A 24,842-nucleotide genomic window follows, 5' to 3' on the forward strand; every position below is an offset into this window, starting at 1 on the left:
TCGGGATCAAAACGACCTTTTTATTAATGATGAAAATGCTTAAAGCAAAAAGCCCTACACCAGTTCACTTTCGTCTCGGGCAGAACGAAAGGGTTTTTTTTTGAAAAGCAGCAAACAACAAACCAACGCATTATTTGAACAGATAAGTAGCAGAAGGAACATCAAAAACGACCCAAATGTGGCTTGCAAGTCCGAATTCAATCTTCGAAGAGCAATATATTGGCTTCAATCAGCTTCTGGACTTCAATCTTCAAAGAGAGACAGTGCTCAATGTCATGGCCGGGTGCCCCTTGATGAAAGGCACATGAGAGGTCAGGTTGATACCCAACCGGCAACTCGTTGGGCACCCGAGGAGGCTTTCTAGTTTTGACAAGGTTCTTCATGAGCAAGATGGTAAGCAGCTCCGCATACGTCATTGGGATTGGGTCAAACTGCATCTTTGGAGCCTGTTGTCGAGGCTGCTGTTGATGTTGGCGTTCGGGCCTTTGCTTGAACTACGGCTGATTCTGCAAAGCTACCAGTGAAACCACCAGGGTGCTCAGTCTCTCTGACTCGGCCTGGAGTGTTGTGATCTCTTGTTCAAACTGATATGTTCCCTCTTTTTGTTTGCACGAGTGTTGTAGGTGCGAGTTGGCCTTGGGCGAGGTCAGTCGGACCACTTGAAACAGATTGACCTCTATGAAAAAGAAATTTTGTGAGACTCAGAATTGAGACTATGAAATGCAAAATGATGCATGATGCGTATGCAAAAATAGACACTTTTTTTTTTATCGAAGGACTTATAAAAGCAAATTTGTAAACATCATAATTGAAAATTTCATTGAATAATTAAAGTACTACAAAATAATTCCCTTTTAACAAAACTGAGCCAAGGGATAGACTCCAAAGTACATCACAAAAAAGCTAGGAAATAACATAAAGTGGTGAAACAACTAAGATACTCTTGAACTCCTATAGCAGACTACTCTTCGAAATCTGGATGGGCGCCGGCGAACATATCCATGTACTCCTTCTTCCTTTTAGAATCCCGTCTGAGTATATCATCCTTCTACTGGAGGAGATCATTCTGCCTAACAATTAGTTGGCCTAGCTTGAGAATTTCACGATCCTTTTGCTCTATCAGTCCATCCTTTGTCTCCATCTGAGCCATAACCATCTCATACTTCCTCTTCCAATTGTTCCTTTCACGTGTCATCTCGACCAACTGGTACTGGAATTCTTCCACATTTTCAGGGAGTATGGGCAGTGGGGGAGCTGAAGTAGTTGAAGATGGGACTCTGGATAAAGTGTAAGGCATCTTGTACGTTGTAGCTCTATCAATGACCCATTCCGTGTAAGAGCTATGGACGAAACTTGATCTTTTTCCCATCTTGCTCCTCTCTTTTCTATGGATGGCATGCCAAGCTTGTATGAATTTTTCCCTCTCATTTGTGTAATCATCATGGTTATGGTAGAATACGCTGGATAAGTCGAGGTATAAAGGTTTGGCTTTGACCGGGTATCCGAGCTGTTGTTGGGCAAGGATGGGGTTGTAGCTAATTCCTCCCCATATTCCGATAAGAGGTACATTAGGGAAGTCACCACAGTGGATTATGACGGTTTTGGTATCACTGGCTGGGTTGTACCAAACTATGTCCGCGGGGGTAAGGGACATGATTCTTTGGGACCACGAGAGCTTTTCAGGGTTTTTGATGAAGGGCTGAGTTCGAGGTAGATGGGAGGTAAACCATTTGTAAAGTAAAGGCGCACAGCAAAGGATAACCCCTCGACCAGCTAGATTACGATCATGGATGGAATGGTAAGTGTCTGCAAGTAATGTAGGGACAGGGTTTTTGGTGAGGAAGATTTTGATGGCGTTGATATCAACAAAGTTGTCAATATTTGGGAAAAGTAGGAGCCCGTATATGAGTAAGGCTAAGATGGAGTGAAAGGCTTTATTGTTGGGTAGTCCGGCGAAGAGGGAGGCTTTTTGGAAAAGGTAATGTGTAGGCAAGCATTGGAGTTGGGGTTTCCCTTTGATGGTAAGTTGAGCTTTCAATTCAGAGGCATCAAGGTGAAGAGCTTTAGCAATGGTTGAGGCTTCAGGATTGGGTTCAAGGCCATGGAAGGGTACTTCATTGGACACAGGTAAGCCAACCAAGTCAGAATATTCTTCAAGAGTGGGAACCAATATGAAGTCAGGGAATAGGAAGCAATGATAGAGTGGGTCATAGAATTGGACCAACGTATTGAGGACCCCTTCTTCAACTTTTGTTTGGAGGATGCTAAGTAGTCTTCCATGATGAGCTTGAAAGTCCTCCGGACTGGTTACTCTCGATCCTAGCTCCCTTAGCTTCAATAAATCGGGTTTCTTGAAAGTGTACTTCCTAGTGCTCCTTATTATAGGATTCATATCTACAACATTTACAAAAAGCTTGTTTTAAGTCCTTCGATGTTTAATGAGAAAAAATCGATGAATGAATGCATGCATGCATGATTATGCTACACAAACGGTGAAAACATGGTGAGGTTTAAGGTCCATGATGATGGAGTCAAGGGTAACAACGCCATTTGGTAAGGACTATGGTTTTATTTTCACTTGTAACAAGGGTTCTACCAAGTTCCCAGAGTTGTCAACCACTTCCGAACATTATCGGGTTGCGGAACTACTTCCGGTCCAACAACGTTCGTAAGAAAGTCTCGTCTGAGTGTAGTATCGCGTATCAACCAACTCAAGACTACTCTTGATTAGCCACCGCACTACGTCCTAAAAGGCCAAGATGGGTTAAAGGTAACTAAAGGTCCTCAACATTAACAGTCACTTGAAAATAGCAATGCCAATCACGACTACTCATGTCGACATAAATTACTTCCAAGAGACCTCCGTTGAGTGGGGTTATCACATGTACCATATCCCGAAACTTACTCTCGGTATGGGACTTTGATTATACCACCATCCTATCTTATGTTTCCCTCAAGTCCGGGTTAGGACTTATCTCACCACTCACGTTTAAAAGAAGGAAGAAAGAAGAATAAGGGAGAACATATATACACGTATTTCCATCTTTTATTTTTTATTTTTTAAGCAAGTTATAGCACAAAAATTAAATAAGACCAAGTTAGGCTCAACCCTCTTAGGGGGGTCCCCAGTGAAGTCGCCATTTCTGTCGCGTCATTTTTCGGAGATCAAGGCTATTTGATTAGCGTTTGACTCACTAATTTATTTCACGACTGAACATTTAATTTTTTTTAAGAAAAGGGGAAAAAAGTTCAAACACCCCATATTTTGAAAAGATTTAGGGTTCGGGGGTTAGTTACATAAAGGGAAGGTGTTAGCACCCTTTATGTCCGTAGTACTCTACGGGAACCTCTTGGTTTCATTTAATTAATGTGCTATAACTTGCTTGTTTTGAAGAAAAATGGAGTTTGAAAAGATAAAAGAAAGGAGACCTAGTTTATCTACATTTTATTGATTTGGAAGGACGAATGTCCTCTGCCTACGTACCCGTGAGGGATCAAAACCTCGTAGTTCGGGGTAAAAAAAACTGACGTTTGATTGGTTGTGTGTTTTTTATTAGTTTGAAAAAGGTTTTAAAATGGAAAAGCCAAATGGCAAAATGAAATTTGTTTGTATTTTTTATATTAAAGAAAAATGACTTGAAATATGATTAAATTGATTGAAGTTTGATTAAGGAAAGAAAATAAAAAAAGACGTCACTTGATTTAAGATCAAGGTTTATTTAGAAAAAATATTTTTGTGATTTTTGAATATTTGAATGTTTTTTGTTATTTTTGAATAATGACTATACTAGAATTTACACTAACGGAGCATAAGAGAATAAAAGCGTAGGTACTTTGTAGTGACGTTGGATCACCACAAAGACCATTGACCTAGACTAGAAACAAGATAAAAGGCATACACACACGCACGCACACATGCACCTAAAACTATTACATAAAACCTATTATACATGCTATGGTCTGCGGGAAAAATATAAATAAATTACATTAAGGCCTAATTTATACATTCTAAAATATGCGAAAAAAAGTAAATATGCATGAATCATTTACACCGAGCCTATATATACATTCTAATTTCCATGTGATAAGAAATAAACGACAAAATAAATAAATATGCATGAGTAATACTAAGATTGCAAATTAATAGACCTAAACTGATAAAATGTATGAATTATTTGCATCTAAACCTAATATGCAATCTAAATTTTTACACAAAAATATATATAAATATGCAATGAACAAATCCTAAACTAGTGAATATGGAAATAATGAAATGCAAACGACATAATAAAAAAAATGCAAGAGAGTTTAAAATGCATGATGAAATAGAAATGAAAATGATGTAACGGAGGGGTGCAAGCAGCAGCGAGCAGGGTGTGTAAAAACTAAAAAAGATAGATGGGGCTTAAGGGAAACCGAAACGGGTTGGTTTGTATTGCAGGTGGGTCGGTTCAATGGGTTTGGGTCGTGGGTGATATATATGGGTTGTATGCTGATTTTTCATTCATTTTTTCATTTCTATTTCTCTCTCTTCCTCATCTATTCTCCCAATCGCTCACATCTCTCTGTTTTCTGTCCTATTCCTCTTCTTCTTCTCCGACATGGAGATACGGCGGTTGAAAGGTGCAGCGCGGCGGCCGACCGTCGCAGATGGCGGCGCCGCCGCTGCAAACTCTCTGTTTTTTTTTAATTTTTTTTTGCTATTTTATACTCTCTTTCTCTCCTATTCGCTCCCTCTGTTTCTTTCTAATCTTCTTCTCCGACCAAAATGGGCGGCGGCCGGCCACTTCAGGTGGCGGCGCGCCGCCGCCTTTAACCTACTCCTTTTATGTTTTTTTTTTTTTTGGTTTTTCTTTCCTACTTTCTTCTGCCTAAAACCGTTTTTTCACCCAAAATTCCTAAACAAAATTAACACAACCTTAAATCTAGACAAATAAACAGAAAAGATGAAATTTTACCTTTTGATTTGATTTCGACTGGCGGTGGAGGAATTGTCCTGTGGTGTGCCGAATTCGTCACCTTCTACTCCCTTCTCGGTTCCGATTTCTACACCTTCTGTTTTGATTCTGATTTGATTCGGGTTTGCTTGGGACTTGGCAGGTTCGTCTTTTGTGGTCCTGGATGTGCTTCGCGATTCCGATTCGGTTGTGTTTGCTGTTGATTGGGATCAGTTTGGGTTTGACGGTGATGCTGAAGTTTGAGAGACTGAGACGTTGACTGGTTCGATGTTTGGTTTGGATGCGGTTGTGATGAATTGTTTGGAAAAAAAATGGTTTGATGAAATTGTGTGCTAGAGGTTTTTGAATCGGCTATTATGGTTATGATGTTAAGGTTTGGTCGATGGTGATGAGCGGTGTTTTGTGTGTGTCGATTGGATTAAGTGAAATGGGTTTCCGATGAATTTCGTGTTGCTGTCGTGATTGTGCAGATTGAACTTGTGATGAAATTGTGATTGTGTGTTTGAGATTGTTGTGTAAAAATGTGTGAATTGCAGGTTTATGATTGTGAAAATTGTTCGTGACGAATTGCTATGTTTCTGTGAATTTTTTTGCCTAATTTGTGTGGGTGTGGATGTGAATTTTCGGCCAGTTTGTGCGTTGATGAATTTTGGCCCCCCCTGTTGTGTTGTGCAGGTGCTGGTTTTATAGTGACATGGTTTAGGACTTACGTTTGTTAACAAAACAGCAGAAAGTTTGTGGCTTGAGGAGGAAGAAGAGCAAAGTTTGTTGCTGGATTGGGATGAAAACGTGCGCTGGATATGTGATGTGAACAGGCTATCTTTGGATTTGAACCTGGACTGTTTTCTGATGATGAACAAACCGGGACTGTCTTTGGATTGGGATGAAAAGGAGTGTGCGACATCTTTTGATTTTACCGGATAATAACAAAATGAAATAATAGTAGAAATAATGAAAAATGAAAATGAATGACAAACTAAATGAATAAAACTACGCAGATCCTTAAAAAAGAGTATTTAATAGAAACAAAATAAAATAAAAAATAAGGACAAAAGAAAAAGTGACTAAAATAACATAAAAATCGAACAACTAACAAAAATAAAGATTGATTAATTAAATAAAATAAAAGATGGAAATTACGAATTAAAAATAAAACTTAAAGAGAGAAGAGGGTCTGACTCGAACAAAAAATGAGGTATTTTAAAATACCTCTCTGCCGAATTTTCACCGAAAAGTCAGAGACTGATCAGGGTCAAAGGCCACGTGTCGGTGTATGAATGTTGGATCCTTAGGTCAAAAATTGGGGTATGACAAACATAAATTAAAATGGAAATTTTAATTTCAACTTATGGAAAAAAAATGAATTTCTTTTTTTCATTTCAGCAAAACCAATGCTTAAAAAAGGCATTATTCACTTCACATTTATTCATACTGAGTTGTTTAATCTTGAAACAACTTCTTTCAATTCTGTTATATCTTCTCTTTCTCACATTCTCACCAAAAATCTTTCAACCATGAAAAACACCAAGAAACCCTCTGTTTACACCATTGATCTTGATGATTCATCTTTGAATCAAGCTTATGCAACATCAACTACACTCTTTGCAATTCTTGGTGAATGGATGATCTTGATTCTCACATGTTCGATCGCTTTGTTCTTCATTCCTCTAACTCCTTCTTTCACACTCCATTCAACAACTTCAACTGTTCTTAATGTCACCAATGGAAAAACCTTCACAGCCAACTTGGGTGTCGAGTTTCTTGCAGAACACTCCAACACTATTGGAAGCACAATTCACTATGACTCTCTTCATTTCTCACTCTTCCACCGTCAAGAAAACCTCTCAACTTTCTCTCTATCGAAGGCTTTTTACAACGAACTTGTCGATGCTTCAACTCAAGAAGCAAAGTTTCGTAACCTGTCTATGACAATCGATGGATGGAAAGTTCATGGTATTGGAGAAGCTTGCGGGTTGGTGTATTTGGATTTACGATTTAGTGCTAATGCGAGATACATTCAACCAATGTGGCCGGTTATGAAAGACAAGCTTGAAGGACATTGTGGAGAAATGAAAGTTGAAATGTGTGATTCAGGTACAAGCGTCGTTGTTAACCCGCTTCTTGCGTCGTGCGATGTTTATAGTGATTTGATGACTAACGTTCGGATTGCGTTGTTTGGAATGTTGATCTTTCTTCTTGTAATTGCTGTGGCTGTTCCTCTTATTGTTGAGCATTTCTTTTGCTCTGCCACTTTTTCTTGAATCTTGAGTCTCATAGTTTTTTCTTCTTCTAGAAATTGTAATTCCATGTGTTAGTTGTGTTGTAGAATTTCAGTTTTTTTTTCTTCTTTCTGAATCATGAAAGTGTAATAATATGCAACACTTTGGATGATTGAAAGTGTTGTATTTGTTCAATCCAATAGCCCTTTTTCTTTTCTTTAATTATTATTGTTTCAGTGTGATTCTATGGATATTTGTGTTATGTTCTTTTTCAAGATTCTGTTGAAATAGAAACTACAAAATTTCAATCTTCTAAATTAGGGACCTAAATAAGAAATATTCTGAATGCAATAATTAGTGGAACCCAAAAGCAGGATGAAGGAATATACAATAGCTCTTAACAGTTTTGAATGCAATAATTAAGATAGATAATAATAAAATGGAGCTTAACAGTTTTGATAACCTTTACTTTTTTGAAGTTAAGAATGCAGTCTTTAGAATAGGAGTTTGACAATCTCTTGGACCATATGATTTTTCTGTTGTATTCTATAAATAAAAACTATTTGAATAAGTGGTGGACAATGTTTATCAGTTGGTGCAGAGCATTTGGGGAACTAGGACCTCTCAATCAAATAATGTAAGAGTGGAACCAAAATCGTTGGATACTCACATAAATTGATAGGGTAAAAATCTGTATTATAAGTATGCGCATGGGCAAGGGTAGTTACGTGTACAAATGTGCGTATTAAAGGGTGTGTTGCTACTTGCTAGTACTCCTCGGCATACAAACACTCATTTGGATTTATTTATTTTTTTATGTGGAAATTTCCCTTTAGAGTGTGACTAAACCTATTTTGAAATGCAACAGACATTACATTGAAATACCATAATCTAATATTTTCGTAACTAATAATCAAACACTTGAACTGAAAAATGAAAAAATATAAACTAAGCATCCAACTTTTTGAAATGAAAGTTCACATCATTGTACAGAGATTGTGATGAACCATCATCTGTCGATATGAAAATATGTACAAACTCTTTAATCCTACATACATGACTACTACATTGTTTTTAAAAAAATCAAGATGGATTAAAAAAAAAGAGACTTGCTAATAAATATTAATTACAAACCCGAACTTTGACGAAACACAAGAATACTCCCGTTTCTTTGTTCGATAAATAGCTTTTCTGCCAAATGTGGAAAACACAAGTTCTGTCTCAGAAACTTCCAAGCTCTGATCTTCATCTGATTTTCTCTTTCTATAAGGATTGGTGAATATCAAATCCTGCTCCGTGCTTCTTTTCTTCTTGAACACAGTGGATTCCAATTTGTCTACTAAGATTGAAATTCTCAAAACTCTCCAACTGAGCTGCAGTACAACTGAGGTGCAAAGCATATCAATACTCACCGCTGCTCTTTCGATCAACCAACGGTTTCTGCAGTGCAAGCAACCTGTAGACTTGTCGCATGATGACTAAAGATGGTTTCCTGACAATGCATAGTTTTGGTTAGAGAAAAGTTGTGTAAATTACTGACAAATGTTCAATTTTATGAGAGGGATTTTTGTTAGAAACATAACTTCCTCATGTTTATTTCAACATGAGAGGATCCACTCTTGAAATTGTCATACACACCATTATGCAGAAAACAAACATTGTAACATATTACAGTTCTAAACCAAAACTGACTTATGAAAAGAAATTCTCCACTTCCATTTTCAAGATAAAAACAAAATAGAAAAAAAGCTTCTTTATACCATCAATTAATTGGTTTATAAAGATAATAATGATAATGATGTACCTGGCCCAAGGAATATATCTAGCCATGGTGTTCCTTTTTCAGCGTAGGATGAAATTGTGATAATGAAGGATTGGTGAATATCACATCCTCATTCGTGTTGTTTTTCTCCTTGCACCCGTGGATTCCCATTTCTGTACTTCTTAACCTTTTAATCACATTCTCAGGAACCGCAGAGACAAAATGAAGCTTAAACTCCACATAGATCCATTCATTTTTTAAAAGTGCTTTGTCCATTTCAGACTTAAAATTGATCCCGTGAAATATTTTACAGAGTTCAATATTTTCTTCCAAATTCATATCAAACAAATATGTATGTCCCGAAAAAGGCAGCCATTTAAATTCGAGTTCTGGATATGTACATTCATAACCATTGACAAAGAAATTAAATCCTACAGGATATTGAACATCCGGAAGAATAATAATAGAAGTTATAGAAGGGATCTTTTTACAGAACCAGAAAGAAATTGATTGACCCCTGCTTTGATGCTCGAACCAATCTGGAATCCTGATCACCTCTGTTCCGTTTGGGAAACAAATATTGGTGCACCCAGCCTCATGTAATTGCTGATAGTTTAGCATAAGATATATATTACACATTGTCGATTATATATGAAATACTATGTATCAAATACTATTGCACGAAAAAACAACAAACCTGACTCAATAACATTCTTCTACTTGAGGAACTCAATGATTTACATCCAACTGCATCAAGACATTTGAGATTCGGTGGAAACCCTCTAATTTCCTCAAGATGCTTGTTCCAATTCAATTTGAGGGTCCTCATAAGGTGACATTCACTAAGGCACTCAGGAAGAATTTTGAAATCGCCAACGGATAAGTCTAGCAGTTTCACATTAACACATGACTTGAGAACTATTTGGAGACATTCATATGGGAGATGGTAAGTATCGAGATAAAGAGCTTCCACATTTGGAAACATTGTAGAATACATTTTATCATTATGTTTTGGGAACCTGAGCATTTCACATCGCTGAAGTGATACGCTGAGATTTGTCATTCCAATCTCTTTTGTATTTGTCATCTTACATAATAATTCTGGAAAACTCTTGAGTCTCTTGCAATAAGAGAGTCTCAATTGCTTAAGAGAGGGAAGCCATAAGGGTGGAAAACTCTCAAGCTTGATGCATCCCCATGCATTTAAGATTTCAAGTTTATTTAGGTTCCCAATCGAATCGTGAATTGCAATTAAATTATTACAATTATGAAACGAGAAATTTTCTAAATTTGGAAGACCTGAGACATTGGGTATATGGGTTAAATATTGACAATTGTCCAATGTCAAGACTTTCATATCCTCAAACCTCTGCATAAACACAAAGAAGAAACAAACAAATAAATTAAAAATTAAATACTATACTCTCATAGTGATATTTTTTCTTGACAGAAACAAAATCATTGTGAAATTATAAATATATACAATTAGAAAATGAAATTATTTAACTTGCCATGCTGCAAATACAAGATGATAGAGACTCTGAAGAACATCCATTCCATTTCAATACTCTCAAACTGCTTGGAAGATACTTGGGATCTTTAGAAAAAGAGACATTTGTTTAGAGTCACCGACTGTTCCACTTGTAAAGGCATCCCCTGATTCTTCAAAACGGATATATGGATCCCATCAGTCAAAGTTACAGGTACATTACCTTTTGAAATTGGATTTAATTGATATACATTGTCATTATTACTTTTTTTTACACATTCAATTAGTTGCAATCGTCAAATCATTAAAAAAGTTTGACTTTAATCAAAACTATCTTTAAAGTTACATACATGATTGATGGTGATTTCTTGATAGTGTAAAAAGTTTTACACAATACCAGCTATTTTCGAAGGTTTCCTCATAGCATTAAAATTATTTACTTCTATGTACTGGCAGTTACTGATGACAGAGCCCTCACCAAAAGTTAAACCGAAACATGATATGACTCCACCATCTTCTTCTATCAAACAAGTAGAAGGGGATGGAGTTCCTCCTAGGCCAAGACAAAGAACTCCTCCAAGCTTACTTCGGCGGCCTACTTTTCCAGGACGAATGAGGCTGGCAGGGTTTGATGTTCCAAATGCAGCGAACGATAGCGGGAAGCTAGGTCCAAGTAATACAGGCCAGGAATCTGAGACGAGCCATTGTCATTTGTTCAATGGCAATGTACCTCGTATTTCTAGACCAATTACTAGAGAACCTCATAAGGCTTTTGAAAGAAATTCTAAAGCAATGCAAACAGAGAGTTGTAATTCTACTTCGTCTTCGGTTTCTATTCAGGGATGTGAACTTGCTGATGATGCAACAACTTTTATTGACATGAGAGAACATATACTTCCTGATCATGACAATGTAACAAAAAGTGTCGGTGTAGAATTACGTCCAGACAGTAGTCCGTCGACAACCTGTTCGCGTTGTACAATGGCTGAAGAAGCGTCAGAGGAAACCTGTGAAGTCGCCCTGAATTTTCAGAATACTATCCGTAGTAATGAAAAAGCGATTTCCAATTTAACACTTGATCACCCTGTTGAAAATTCTAAGAAAATGTTTGCTTCCGAAGACAGTCTTCCGAGAAATCAGACAACTGTATCTACTGCTTCTATGTGTGATGATAGATCAGTTGATACACCTACTGCTTCTATTTGTGATAATAGATATGTTGATTCATCTACGGAAGTGGCCGAAGAAATCGAAGGTCTTCGAGATACTTCTAATGAAATGGCTTTAACCAAGTCTCTTAAACATCCACACTCAACTTCTGTAGAAAAGTCTGTTTGTGAAGAAGTTGGTTCGGTAAACAAACTCAATGATAGGCCTGAAACAGTCACTGATGATGACAAATTCACGGTCAAGGACCGATTGTCATTGGTCGCTGAAACTGCTCCTGTAATTACCTCTACTAAAGCATCGAGCCAGAAAGTTTTGCAAGAGAAAGGAACTGTAATGCAGAATCAAGCACAAGAAAGGCCAGATACTAGTCATCTTCCTGCAGCCTTTGATGACGTGATCCATGTTATACGCCATAGTAGTTACCGTGTTGGGAGTGATCAGCCGGTAATGGAATCGGTAGAAATGGGAGTTCAGAATGTCGATGTTGGCAAGTTTATCAATGTTATGAGGGATGACATAGAAATGAGAAACACAAACTCTCAAACAACTCTTAAATCTTCGAATTCCTCTGAAGCTGAAACCTTGAAAACTAATATTTCTGATCAGTTGGAAATGAGAAATACAAGCACAACCACTCCTCCTACACTTAAATCCTCAAGTTTCTCCGATGCTACGAGCTTGAAATCATCGAGCATTTCTGAAAATCCTCAAGATGTGAGTAACACTGTTTCTTTAGTATCGGAATCCGATTCATCCGAGCACAGTAAATGCAACACACCTACAACCAAAGACAAACCACCAGAAAAGGAAATACTCGACGTGAAATCATTCAGGCAGAGAGCAGAAGCACTTGAAGAGCTCTTGGAATTGTCTGCAGAGTTGCTGCAACATAATAGATTGGAGGAACTTCAAGTTGTACTATAGCCATTTGGAAAAGATAAGGTCTCCCCAAGGGAGACGGCAATTTGGTTAGCAAGGAGTCTTAAGGGAATGATGTCCGAGGAAAATGGAGGACGTTGTTCAACATGAGGTATCTTGATTCTTTACTTGATGAGTTTGTTTGTCTTTGATGTTCAAAGTTTTCTTTTGTAGTTAAAAGCTACCTAAGAGAAAAATGTTTGGCTTTTCCGCTGCTTATTTTCATTATTGTAATTCTTTCCGTACTTTTTTGACACTGTAAATAGTGATCATACAAATAATAATACCAACTTACGGTTAATTGTATGGACATTCTGTGCCTTGGAATATTTGTTAAATATTACAGTAAAAATCCAATCTAGTCTTTAGCAAACATCTAAACTAATCTTATTTAGCCCCTGAAAATGCAAAGTACTAATTTGATCCTCAAAAATCTGAAATATCAGTCAAATTAATACTTTTTTCAGACATTTTTTCGGAACATTTTACTCTCCATTTGATCAACATTTGAAAGTTTTGAAGATTACATTAGTAATTTTCGTTATTTGGGAATTTTGTTGTTGCTGAGGACCAATTTCAGTTTAGTCTATATTTCTGAAAATGTATTTCTGGATGGTACTAAATTTATGTTTTTTCAAATGTGTACATCTAAAACTCATGATGTATGATAGGAAAAGTTGACCTTATTTTCTAATCATGCATACAGATTACAGAAGCAGAAACCATTCTTTGTTGATACTATAATTTTCAACAAAGCACATGATGAATCTTTCCTACTTTGAGATAAAGTAATAAATGTAAATGGACCTACTCTATTAGTTATTATACAAAATAACATAGTTTTTGTCATTGAAAGGGACCTACCTTAAAAATCAGTAGTTCCTACTTCCTGCACTTCCACCAAATTTCCATATATGCACATTTTGCTTTCTAGGAAGCATCAAAACTACTATCTCATGCAACATTTTACGCATTTTCTTACTTTATTAATGTGTGGTTTTCTATCTCCTTATTCAAATTCATGATATATTTTCTACTTTTGATCACTGCATCACCTTCACCTTCATAACAAATACCTATACCAATACACTAAAAAGGGCAACCCGCTGCACTGAAGCTCCCGCATACGCAGGGTCCGGGAAGGGGTCCCACCATTTGGTGTATTGTACGCAGCCTTACCCTGTTTTTACACAAGAGGCTGTTTCCAGGACTTGAACCCGTGACCTTACAGTCACATGACAACAACTTTACCAGTTGCGCCAAGGTTACCCCTCACCTATACCAATACACTGCTTTTGAAATATATATAGTACGATTAAAGCACAAACCTTCTTTTCAAAATCCAAAGTAATGAACATGGAGCACCCTCCTACTAGAAATATCCCAACAAGAAGATCTTCTGACATCGGTTTTGTCCGGCGTCTGACGTTGACGGTTGTATCGATCTTTGTCATTTTCATGGCTATCATTGGCATAGCTTGGTTTGTCATGCATCCACACGACCCTAGTTTTGCGGTAACATCACTTTCTGTCTCAAACTTCACTGTATCTGATTCACAGATTACAGGCATGTTCGAGGTGAGACTGACCATAACAAACCAAAACAAAAAAATCCAGTTGATTCTCGATAATTTCGATGTGGTGATACTTTACGGTGAAATCGTGTTCTCGGAAGTTGAGGTGCAACAACGTATACTTTTGGTGAAGATGAGCAACAAGAGTATGAAGGTTGACTTGGTAACGACGAATTCAACGAAGTTCTTGCAGAAGGCGGTGCAAGAGAATCTAGTTGAGGAGTGGAACAAAGGGGTGGTGAATTTTGATGTGAAGATGGTTGTTAGAGTTGGATTTGAAGCTGGAATATGGCCAAGCAAGGAAAATACATTGTGTGTTTCTTGTGGGGACTTGGATGTGGAATTCTATTCTACAAAAGACATTGGAAAACTATTGGGTATTGGGAAGAACTGCAACATAGTTGAAGCCAAACCATAGTTAGTTATTGAAGATTGCTTAATTATAAGTTGAATATTAGCATAATTTAACCCTCTTTAGTTTTTACACACCACTCTTTAGTTAAATAAAATGTACGTGATATTGTTGGTTAAGTCTCACATCGATTAAAAATACTAGAGACACCACGCATATACCTAATGTCTTAATGTTATAGATAAATACGAGGTCTCTCACGAGACCTAAACGTTTAGCTCACTGCCTCTCCGTAGACGCTGCAACAAAGATCCTTCAAATCATATAGATTTTACTTTTTCTTTGATTGAATTAATATAAATTTTACATTAATATTTAAGAGTGTGTAAATATAATTTTTTTTATGTGAAGTCATTTTTGGTGGTGTATTAGAATATAATGTGTTGACTAGGGAGCATGTGCTCACATTTTTGTTGCTTTACGTGAGTTGAAGTTAAATTGGATCTGCAGGGGACCATGTTACATAATGTAAGAATAAAATATTTATGAACTATTCACGTGCATCTTAGAGGTTTATATTGAAGTTGTATTTGAATCACACATCGTCAAGATTCTTGCATCACACAGTGCATATGAATTTGGACACGGTCGTTGACCTATTTAATATCGTATAAAATTTTGTATGACATGTGAGAACAGAAAAGTAGTTAAGTGCTTTGTAACTGTAATAATCCCAGTAACTGTTATAAACATAAATTAAAATGGAAATTTTAATTTCAACTTATGGAAAAAAAAATGAATTTCTTTTTTTCATTTCAGCAAAACCTAATGCTTATAAAAGGCATTATTCACTTCACATTTATTCATACTGAGTTTTTCAATCTTGAAACAACTTCTTTCAATTCTGTTATATCTTCTCTTTCTCACATTCTCACCAAAAATCTTTCAACCATGAAAAACACCAAGAAACCCTCTCTTTACACCATTGATCTTGATGATTCATCTTTGAATCAAGCTTATGCAACAGCAACTACACTCTTTGCAATTCTTGGTGAATGGATGATCTTGATTCTCACATGTTCGATCGCTTTGTTCTTCATTCCTCTAACTCCTTCTTTCACACTCCATTCAACAACTTCAACTGTTCTTAATGTCACCAATGGAAAAACCTTCACAGCCAACTTGGGTGTCGAGTTTCTTGCGGAACACTCCAACACTATTGGAAGCACAATTCACTATGACTCTCTTCATCTATCGCTCTTCCACCGTCCAGAAAACCTCTCAACCTTCTCTATTTCGAAGCCTTTTTACAACGAACCTGTGGATGCTTCAACTCAAGAGGCAAAGTTTCGTAACGTGTCTATGACGATCGATGGTTGGAAACTTCATGGTAGTGGAGAAGCTTGCGGGTTGGTGTATTTGGATTTACGATTTAGTGCTAATGCGAGATACATTCAACCAATGTGGCCGGTTATGAAAGACAAGCTTGTAGGTCATTGTGGAGAAATGAAAGTTGAAATGTGTGGTTCAGGTTCAAGCGTCGTTGTTAACCCGCTTCTTGCGTCGTGCGATGTTCATAGTGATTTGGTGACTAACGTTAGAATTGCGTTGTTTGGAATGTTGATCTTTCTTCTTGTAATTGCTGTGGCTGTTCCTCTTATTGTTGAGCATTTCTTTTGCTCTGCCACTTTTTCTTGAATTTGAGTCTCATAGTTTTTTCTTCTTCTAGGAATTGTAAATTTGGTTTCTTTCCTTCTTCATGGATTTCAATTCCATGTGTTAGTTGTGTTGTAGAGTTTCAGTTTTTTTTCTTTCTTTCTGAATCATGAAAGTGTAATAGAGATAAACAATAGTGTAATAATAATATGCAACACTTTGGATGATTGAAAGTGTTGTATTTGTTCAAAATGGAATAATGCAATGCAACTTTCTTCCCTGTTACATTTTTTTTCTTTCAATTTTCCAATAGCCCTTTTTCTTTTCTTTAATTATTATTGTTTCAGTGTGATTCGATGGATATTTTTGTTATATTCTTTTTCAAGATTCTGCTGAATTACAACTGCAGAATTTCATTCTTCTGAATGAAGGTATATACAACAGCTCATAATTAAGATAGATAATAATAAAACGGAGCTCAAAAACATGGTTAACAGTTTTAATAACCTTTACTTTGAAGTTAAGAATGCAGTCTTGGACCATATGATTTGGTGCAGTGAATTTGGGGAAGTGGGAACTGTCAACCAAACAAATATTAGAATTGATGCATAACATGAATCATTAGGAGAAAGGGAGTTTTTTTTTTCTTCTTCTTCCTATTAGAGTTGATTTGCGTAAGGTTTTATGGTAATGGATGGCAATTGAAACCAAAGTCATTAGTTACGTGTACAAATGTGTGTGTTAAAGGGTGTGTTGCTAGTACTCTTTGGAATACGACACACACATTTGGATTTATTTATTTTTTTATGTGGAAATTTCCATTTAGAGTGTGACTAAACCTGTTTTGAAATGCTACACACATTACATTGAAATACCATAATGTAATATTTTGGTAACTAATAATCAAACACTTGAACTGAAAAATGAAAAAAATATAAACTAAGCATCCAACTTTTTGAAATGAAAGTTCACATCATTGTACAGAGATTGTGACGAACCATCATCTGTCGAAATGAAAATATGTACAGAGATTGTGACTTGCTATTAATTACAAACCCGAACTTTGACGAAACACACGAATTCTCCCGTGTCTTCTTGCGATAAATCACTTTTCTGCCAAATGTGGAAAACACAAGTTCTGCCTCAGAAACTTCCAAGCTCTGATCTTCCTCTGATTTTCTTTTTCTATAAGGATTGGTGAATATCACATCCTGCTCCGTGCTTCTTTTGTTCTTGAACACAGTGGATTCCAATTTGTCTACTAAGATTGATATTCTCAAAACTCTCCAACTGAGGTGCAAAGCATATCAATACGCACTGCCCTTTCAAACAACCAATGGTTTCTGTAGTGCGAGCGACAATGCAAATAGCCAGATGACTACAGATGGTTTCCTGACAATGCTTAGTTTTGGTTAGAGAAAAGTTGTTTAAATTACCGACAAATCTGAAATTGTCATACACACCATTATGCAGAAAACAAACATTGTAACATATTACAGTTCTAAACCAAAACTGACTTATGAAAAGAAATTCTCCACTTCCATTTTCAAGATAAAAACAAAATAGAAAAAAAGCTTCTTTATACCATCAATTAATTGGTTTATAAAGATAATAATGATAATGATGTACCTGGACCAAGGAATATATCTAGCCATGGTGTTCCTTTTCTATTGTTTCAGCAAGCACCAAGTTCCGCATGCCTGACACTAAAGCTAGATGTTGCTGCTGCAAAATTTCTGTCTCTGAAACTCCGACTTCCACAAATCTATGTTTTTTCAGCGTAGGATAAAATTGTGATAATGAAGCATTGAGATATTCATCTAATTTTCTCTTTCTACTATAAGGATTGGTGAATATCACATCCGCATTCGTGTTGCTTTTCTCCTTCAACACGTGGATTCCCATTTTTGTACTTCTTAACCCTTTAATCACATTCTCAGGAATCCCCCCAGTTAAAAACCGAAGCTTAAACTCCACATAGATCCATTCATTTTTTAAAAGTGCTTTGTCCATTTCAGACTCGAAATTGATCCCATGAAATATTTTACAGCGTTCAATATTTTCTTCCAAATTCATATCAAACAAATATGTATGTCCCGGAAAAGGCCGCCATTTAAATTCGAATTCTGGAAATGTACATTTATAACCATTGACAAACAAATTAAATCCTAAAGAATAATATGTAACATCCGGAAGAATAACAATAGAAGTTATAGAAGGGATCTTTTTACAGAACCAGAAAGAAATTGATTGACCCCTGCTTTGGTGCTCGAACCAATATGGAATCCTAATCCCCTCTGTTCCGTTTGGGAAACAAATATTGCTGCACTCAGCCTCATGTAATTGCTGTTAGTTTAGCATAAGATATACATTACACATTGTCGATTATATATGAAATACTATATATCAAATACTATTGCGAGAAAAAACAACAACAAACCTGACTCAATAACATTCTTCTACTTGAGGAACTCAATGATTTACATCCTAATGCTTCAAGACATTTGAGATTCGGTGGAAACCCTCTAATTTCCTCAAGATGCTTGTTGAGATTCAATAGGAGGGTCCTCATAAGGTGACATTCACTAAGGCACTCGGGAAGAATTTTGAAATTGCCATGGGATAAGTTTAGCAGTTTCACATTAACACACGACTTGAGAACTATTTGGAGACATTCATATGGGAGATTGAAAGTTTCTAGATGAAGAGCTTCCACATTTGGAAACATTGTAGAATACATTTTATCATTATGTTTTGGGAACTTGAGCATTTCACATCGCTCAAGTGATACGCTGAGATTTGTCATTCCAATCTCTCTTGTATTTGTCATCTTACATAATAATTCTGGAAAACTCTTGAGTCTCTTACAAAAAGAGAGTTCCAATTCCTTAAGAGAGGGCAGCCATAAGGGTGGAAAACTCTCAAGCTTGATGCATCCAAATGCATTTAAGATTTCAAGTTTATTTAGCTTCACAATCAAATCGTGAATTGCAATTAAATTCTTACATATTTCAAACGAGAATTCTTCTAAATTTGGAAGACCTGAGACATTGGGTATATGGGTTAAATATTGACAATTGTCCAATGTCAAGACTTTCATATCCTCAATCCTCTGCATAAACACAAAGAAGAAACAAACAAATAAATTAAAAATCAAATACTATACTATCATAGTGATATTTTTTCTTGATGGAAACAGAAACATTGTGAATTTATAAATATATACAACTAGAAAATGAAATTATTTCACTTGCCTTGCTGCAAATACAAGATGATAGAGACTCTGAAGAACATCCATTCCATTTCATTACCCTTAAACTCCTTGGAAGATGCTTGGGATCTTTAGAAAAAGAGACATTTTTAATAATAAGTGTTTTGAGATTTGTAATCTTCTTGAAGGCTTTTCCATTCCAGTCTATTACGGGATCCGTTGAGGGAGAATTCAGATATATCATCTCAATTTTACTTGTTCCCTTTTAACAGAAAAAAAAATGAATCAACCACAATACAAATAAAATATTGAGAACATGTAAATGTAATTAAGGGTAAAATAAATATTTGTTCATAGATATCAATCTTACTTTGTTTTCCTTTAAAATATGAACTATGTCATCGCGACACCACAGCCTACTACGTTTTTCAGGCTCTTTGGGTGATTCTTTCCGGACGATTTCTTTACCCATGACCTCTAGCAAGTCATGTAATGTCACTACATTTGAGTGGCACTTTATGAGAGACTTATCAACCAACCCTCCAATGTGGCTATTTATGCAATAACCATAATGATGTTGAAGTATCTCTTCAACTTCTGTCAAACTACATCCTTTGAAGAAACAAGCAATATCCAAAAAGACACTTTGTTGTTCTTCGTCCAAAGCATCAAAGCTTACTTTAAGTATCTTTTGGATATCTTCATGTGGAATTCTTTCATACTTATCTAATTTAGACTCACATTCTGCAATACTCTTTCCAAACAAGTTGGAACCCACTACTTCTATAGCTAATGGAAGGCCAGAAGCATACGCAATTGCACGGTTTAAAATCTCTTCATAACTTGACGGAACTTTGTAATTTTTAAAAGCCATCCACCTCAACAATTCAAGAGCATTTTCCCTAGACATCCCTTTTACTTCAAGCATAATTTCTATCTTATGACTGGTTAGTAAGTGTTTGTTACGAGTGGTAATGATAACTCGGCTTCCAGAGCCGAACCAATCAGGTCCTCCAGCCAAAGCATGTAGTTGTTTCAAATTGTCAACATCATCGAGAATCAAAAGAATCTTCTTGGTACGTAGCCTTTCCTTTATATAAGGAATTCCCTCACTAACACCTCCTAACTTAATTTTCTGTGCAAGTGTTTTTAAAAGAAGTTCCTCCTGGAGATGTTTCAATTGATTTGAAGCTGAATTCTCTCTCACATTTTCAAGAAAACACGTGCATTCAAATTGATCAGCAATAAAATTATAAATTTCTTTTGCAAGTGTTGATTTACCCATGCCTCCAATACCATAAAGTCCTACCATGCGGACTCCACCATCAGATCCTTTATCAAGAAGCGATTTCACTTGTTGTACTCGAGACTGCAATCCAACAGGGTAATTGGCAACATGTAAGGGCTGACGACTGATCTTGTTAGAGACGTATTTGACTATCTCTCCAATAAACTTGTATTCATATCTATTCGTGTCCAATAAGATAAGTCAGTATGTAACAACATCACAGTCACATCCATGTACTCATAATATATCATACATTTCTAAATTCTAACTATTTTTTTTTTGACTTATAAATAACTAATACTTGTTTAAAAACGTAAATAAAAAGGTGTTTCCAATTTAGGCTTTAAGATGGTATTATTGAGGAATAAAAAATAAATAAATAAAATGGGAAAAGGAAAACAAGAATTAAGTAAAGAGGAGTACCCAGGACTAAAATGGTAGCCGGACAAGTTAGAGGCTTGGGTCAGAGCCAACTTCCATTGATGCAACCGTTGCATGTTTTTCTTGTTATTTTGGAAAGTTTTTTTGTGCTTAGTGAGATGTTCGCCATAACTCCCACTTTGATGTCGTATATGAGTAGGATCCACACCATAGAAAACAGGCAAAACGAGACGACCTTTTGTTTTGTAGCAGTGAATGATGTGGACAAGTTCGTCCAAACAAAATGAAGAAGAGGCATAGTTGATAGAAAACACAGGTATGAAGATCCTAGACTCTTGAATGGCCTTGTCGAGTGATGGTTTGATTTCATCCCCTCTTTGCAGCTCACAGTCATCAATGAAGGTGTGGATTCCCTTGTCAGTAAGAGCCTTGTAGAGATGGCCAGTAAAACCGTTACGAGTGTCACTGCCCCTGAAGCTGAGGAACACTTGGTAAGTGAATCGATAGGAAAATGAAGAGGATGAGGAAGGTGATTGCATAGCCATGAGAATTGAGAGAAACTGGATGAAAAAAGAGTTTGAGATGCAGAATATGAGTTTATGTTTTTGTGGTCTGAAATGTGGAGTCTTCGGTATGAGTTTATGTTTTTGTGGTGTATATAACAAGGACAAAACTTATGACAACTTCCTGATTACTTCCTATAGTCGTGTGGACCAATCATGCAGTAAATAACATTGTACTGCAACCTCTTCTTGCTAATCTCTTCAATGTAATTGCTGTTCAACTTTCAGAAAAAACTAAAATAAATAAATAAAAAACCAAAGAATAGTATAATAAGTACCGGAACTATTATTTTTGTTTTTGACGCATGTAATAGTTTTATTTGGACACATAAGTCAAATTAAATACAAACAAACAAAGAACAATTTAGTAATATTAACAAACAAAATAAACACATTAACAAACAAAATAAATCACTAAATGTATTTATTAATTTTTTCCTAAACATATCCTTAATTAATACTATTAATTTATCTTAAAATATGAAAAATCAAATTTAATACAAACAAATAAAGGATAATTTGGCAATATTAACACACAAAATAGACATATTAATTGCACCAACAACTTTTCTTAAGAAATGTGAAAAATGCAACGAGTGCTTACATATTGGAGGGAGTATTTAGTAAACTCATAAAAAAGCTTAATATTCTCTCCCCAATTTTACGTTTCATGTTTTCATTGTACTATTAGTAGGACCCTCTACTTTTATATGGTTCTACACTTTTTCCAAGTGGGAAACTTCCTTTTGCCATTTCGTATTTCTTTAAAGTAACCATCACTTACCATAAAAAAAAAAAAAAAAACAACCATCACTTTTCCTAAAGAAAGGTAAAAAAGAAATAAAAGGTAAAATTTATGTCTCCTTAAATTGGGTAGAATGCTATAACCCAAGTAGCCAATCTGGGTGACTGGGTTTGTTATTTTAATGGTAAAGTATGTAGATGAAACACAGACATTCATCGGATTAAGTGTGTCCCGTGTCAGACACATGTCAGAGTATGACACCGACACCTATGTTTACACTGAATTATATGATTTTCTAAAAGAGAAATTCTTACATGAACTCTTACCTAAGAGATCATTCTTACACCCAACCAATTAAAATCAAACATCTTATTAAAATAATAAAAATAATTAATATCATTATTTTTTCTCATTATTTTTAATATTTCTCTCTCCTTTTTCCACTTTCTTTAACCAACAAAAACCACCCACCACCATTTATTGTTTCCATTTCCTTAATTAAAATCACATTTTTTTAAAATTAATAACATGTGTCATATTTTTATTGGTTGGGTGTAAGAATAATCTTTTATGTAAGAGTTCATGCAAGAATAATTATTGTCCGTATCAGCGTGTCGGTGTCGGTGTGTCCGGTGTTCATGTCTGTGTCCGTGCTTTATAACTGCTGAAACCAAATGCTATAAGCATACACAAAAGGGAACTATAATTTGAGGAAACTATAATTTCAACTTGTATTTCTTTGACATTTTAAATATTGGTTAATACACACTTTAGAAAGGTATCTGTGCTTATAAAAGGCATTATTCACTTCACATTATTTCATACTGAGTTGTTTAATCCTGAAACAACTTCTTTCAATTCTGTTATATCTTCTCTTTTTCACATTCTCACCAAAAATCTTTCAACCATGAAAAACAACAAAGAAGCATCTCTTTACACCATTGATCTTGATGATTCATCTTTGAATCAAGCTTATGCAACAGCAACTACACTCTTTGCAATTCTTGGCGAATGGATGATCTTGATTCTCAAATTTTCGATCGCATTGTTCTTCGTCCCTCTAACTCCTTCTTTCACACTCCATTCAACAACTTCAACTGTTCTTAATGTCACTAATGGAAAAACCTTCACAGCCAACTTGGGTGTCGAGTTTCTTGCAGAACACTCCAGCACTATTGGAAGCACAATTCACTATGAATCTCTTCATATATCTCTCTTACACCATCAAAAAAAACCTCTCAACCTTCTCTCTTTCGAAGCCTTTTTACAACGAACCTGTGGATGCTTCAACTCAAGAAGCAAAGTTTCGTAACGTGTCTATGACGATCGATGGATGGAAAGTTCATGGTATTGGAGAAGCTCGCGGGTTGGTGTTTTTGGATTTACGGTTTAGTGCTAATGCGAGATACATTCAACCAATGTGGCCGGTTATGAAAGACAAGCTTGAAGGTCATTGTGGAGAAATGAAAGTTGAAATGTGTGATTCAGGTTCAAGCGTCGTTGCTAACCCGCTTCTTGTGTCATGCGATGTTTATAGTGATTTGGTAACTACGGTTAGGGTTGCGTTGTTTGGAATAATGATCTTTCTTCTTGTAATTGCTGTGGCTGTTCCTCTTATTGTTGAGCATTTCTTTTGCTCTGCCACTTTTTCTTGAATCTTGAGTCTCATATTTTTTTCTTCTTCTAGGAATTGTTAATTCGGTTTCTTTCATTCTTCATGGATTTCAATTCCATGTGTTAGTTGTGTTGTAGAGTTTCAGTTTTTTTCTTTCTGAATCATGAAAGTGTAATAGAGATAAACAATAGTCTAATAATAATATGCAACACTTTGGATGATTGAAAGTGTTGTATTTGTACAAAATGGAATAATGCAATTAAACTTTCTTCCCTGTTTAATTTTTTTTCATTAATTTAACAGCCCTTTTTATTTTCTTTAATTATTATTGTTTCAGTGTGATTCTATGGATATTTGTGGTATCTTCTTTTTCAAGATTCTGCTGAAATAGAAACTACAAAATTTCATTCCTCTGCATGGAGGTATCTACTTTTGGAAGCATCAAGGGACCTAAAAGTTAAATATTTGATTGCAATAATTAGTGGAACCCAAAAGCAGAATGAAGGTATATACAATAGCTCATAATGAAAGATAGATAGATAATAAAATCGAACTCAAAAACATGGTTAACATTTTTTATAACCTTTACTTTTTTTGGTATATATTTTTTTTATTATTAAAGGGACACTAACTGTCATTTTACGATCATACTTGAATGGATTTGAACTCTGTCGTTTAAGATTATGAGCTTGTTGTCCTCTATCGTGAGTCCCGACATTATGAATGTTTTGACGACTATTGTGGATACATAGGAGTATGGCAATCTCTTGGACCATATGATTTTTCTGTTGTATTCTATAAATAAAAACTATTTGGATAAGTACTAGACAATGTTTATCAATGGTTGCAAAGCATTTGGGGAAGTAGGAACTGTCAATCGAACAAATACTAGAATTGATGCATAACATGAACCATGTACAAATCATTAATGAAAATTATCA

The 24,842-nt window shown here is 35.7% G+C and overlaps 4 protein-coding genes across 5 annotated transcripts in view; 1 reads left to right on the forward strand and 3 right to left on the reverse strand.

Moving 5' to 3' along the window:
- LOC146929931 (uncharacterized) lies at positions 1 to 4,353 on the reverse strand. Its single transcript, XM_085701626.1, has one exon. It carries the CDS (start codon positions 2,390 to 2,392, stop codon positions 1,049 to 1,051), a length of 1,344 nt encoding a protein of 447 aa, XP_085557752.1. The 5' UTR covers positions 2,393 to 4,353; the 3' UTR covers positions 1 to 1,048.
- Positions 4,354 to 8,455: 4,102 nt separating this feature from the next.
- LOC146929933 (disease resistance protein RUN1-like) lies at positions 8,456 to 21,597 on the reverse strand. 2 transcript variants are annotated; one of them, XM_085701615.1, is made up of 7 exons: positions 21,021 to 21,597; positions 19,680 to 20,775; positions 19,353 to 19,571; positions 18,539 to 19,210; positions 17,728 to 18,444; positions 17,455 to 17,490; positions 8,456 to 8,650 (listed from the first exon to the last, which is right to left on the reverse strand). In XM_085701615.1, the coding sequence occupies exons 1-5, from the start codon at positions 21,521 to 21,523 to the stop codon at positions 17,746 to 17,748; spliced, it is 3,189 nt and encodes a 1,062-aa protein (XP_085557741.1). In that variant the 5' UTR covers positions 21,524 to 21,597; the 3' UTR covers positions 8,456 to 8,650; positions 17,455 to 17,490; positions 17,728 to 17,745. The 2 variants fall into 2 exon arrangements, with proteins under 2 accessions (XP_085557741.1, XP_085557740.1); XM_085701614.1 differs by lacking the exons at positions 17,455 to 17,490; positions 17,728 to 18,444; positions 18,539 to 19,210 and adding exons at positions 8,982 to 9,545; positions 9,637 to 10,308 and having other exon boundaries at positions 8,456 to 8,669.
- The window catches only part of LOC146929932 (disease resistance protein Roq1-like), a 32,065-nt gene continuing 15,678 nt past the window's right edge, over positions 8,456 to 24,842 (reverse strand). Inside the window, exons 6-7 of the transcript XR_015006228.1 lie at positions 17,455 to 17,490; positions 8,456 to 8,650 (exon numbers count right to left, since the gene is read on the reverse strand). The gene's annotated coding sequence lies outside the window, so the exon portion shown is untranslated. The remainder of the gene's footprint in view (positions 8,651 to 17,454; positions 17,491 to 24,842) is intronic.
- Positions 10,857 to 12,826, forward strand: LOC146929934 (serine/threonine-protein kinase Nek5-like). The gene has a single exon (XM_085701623.1). The coding sequence runs from the start codon at positions 10,873 to 10,875 to the stop codon at positions 12,520 to 12,522; it is 1,650 nt and encodes a 549-aa protein (XP_085557749.1). The 5' UTR covers positions 10,857 to 10,872; the 3' UTR covers positions 12,523 to 12,826.

The sequence above is a fragment of the Medicago sativa genome, chromosome 4, assembly GCF_051527215.1.
Source record: "Medicago sativa cultivar Bolivia chromosome 4, Bolivia_mono, whole genome shotgun sequence".
In the NCBI taxonomy this organism is placed as follows: Eukaryota; Viridiplantae; Streptophyta; class Magnoliopsida; order Fabales; family Fabaceae; genus Medicago; species Medicago sativa.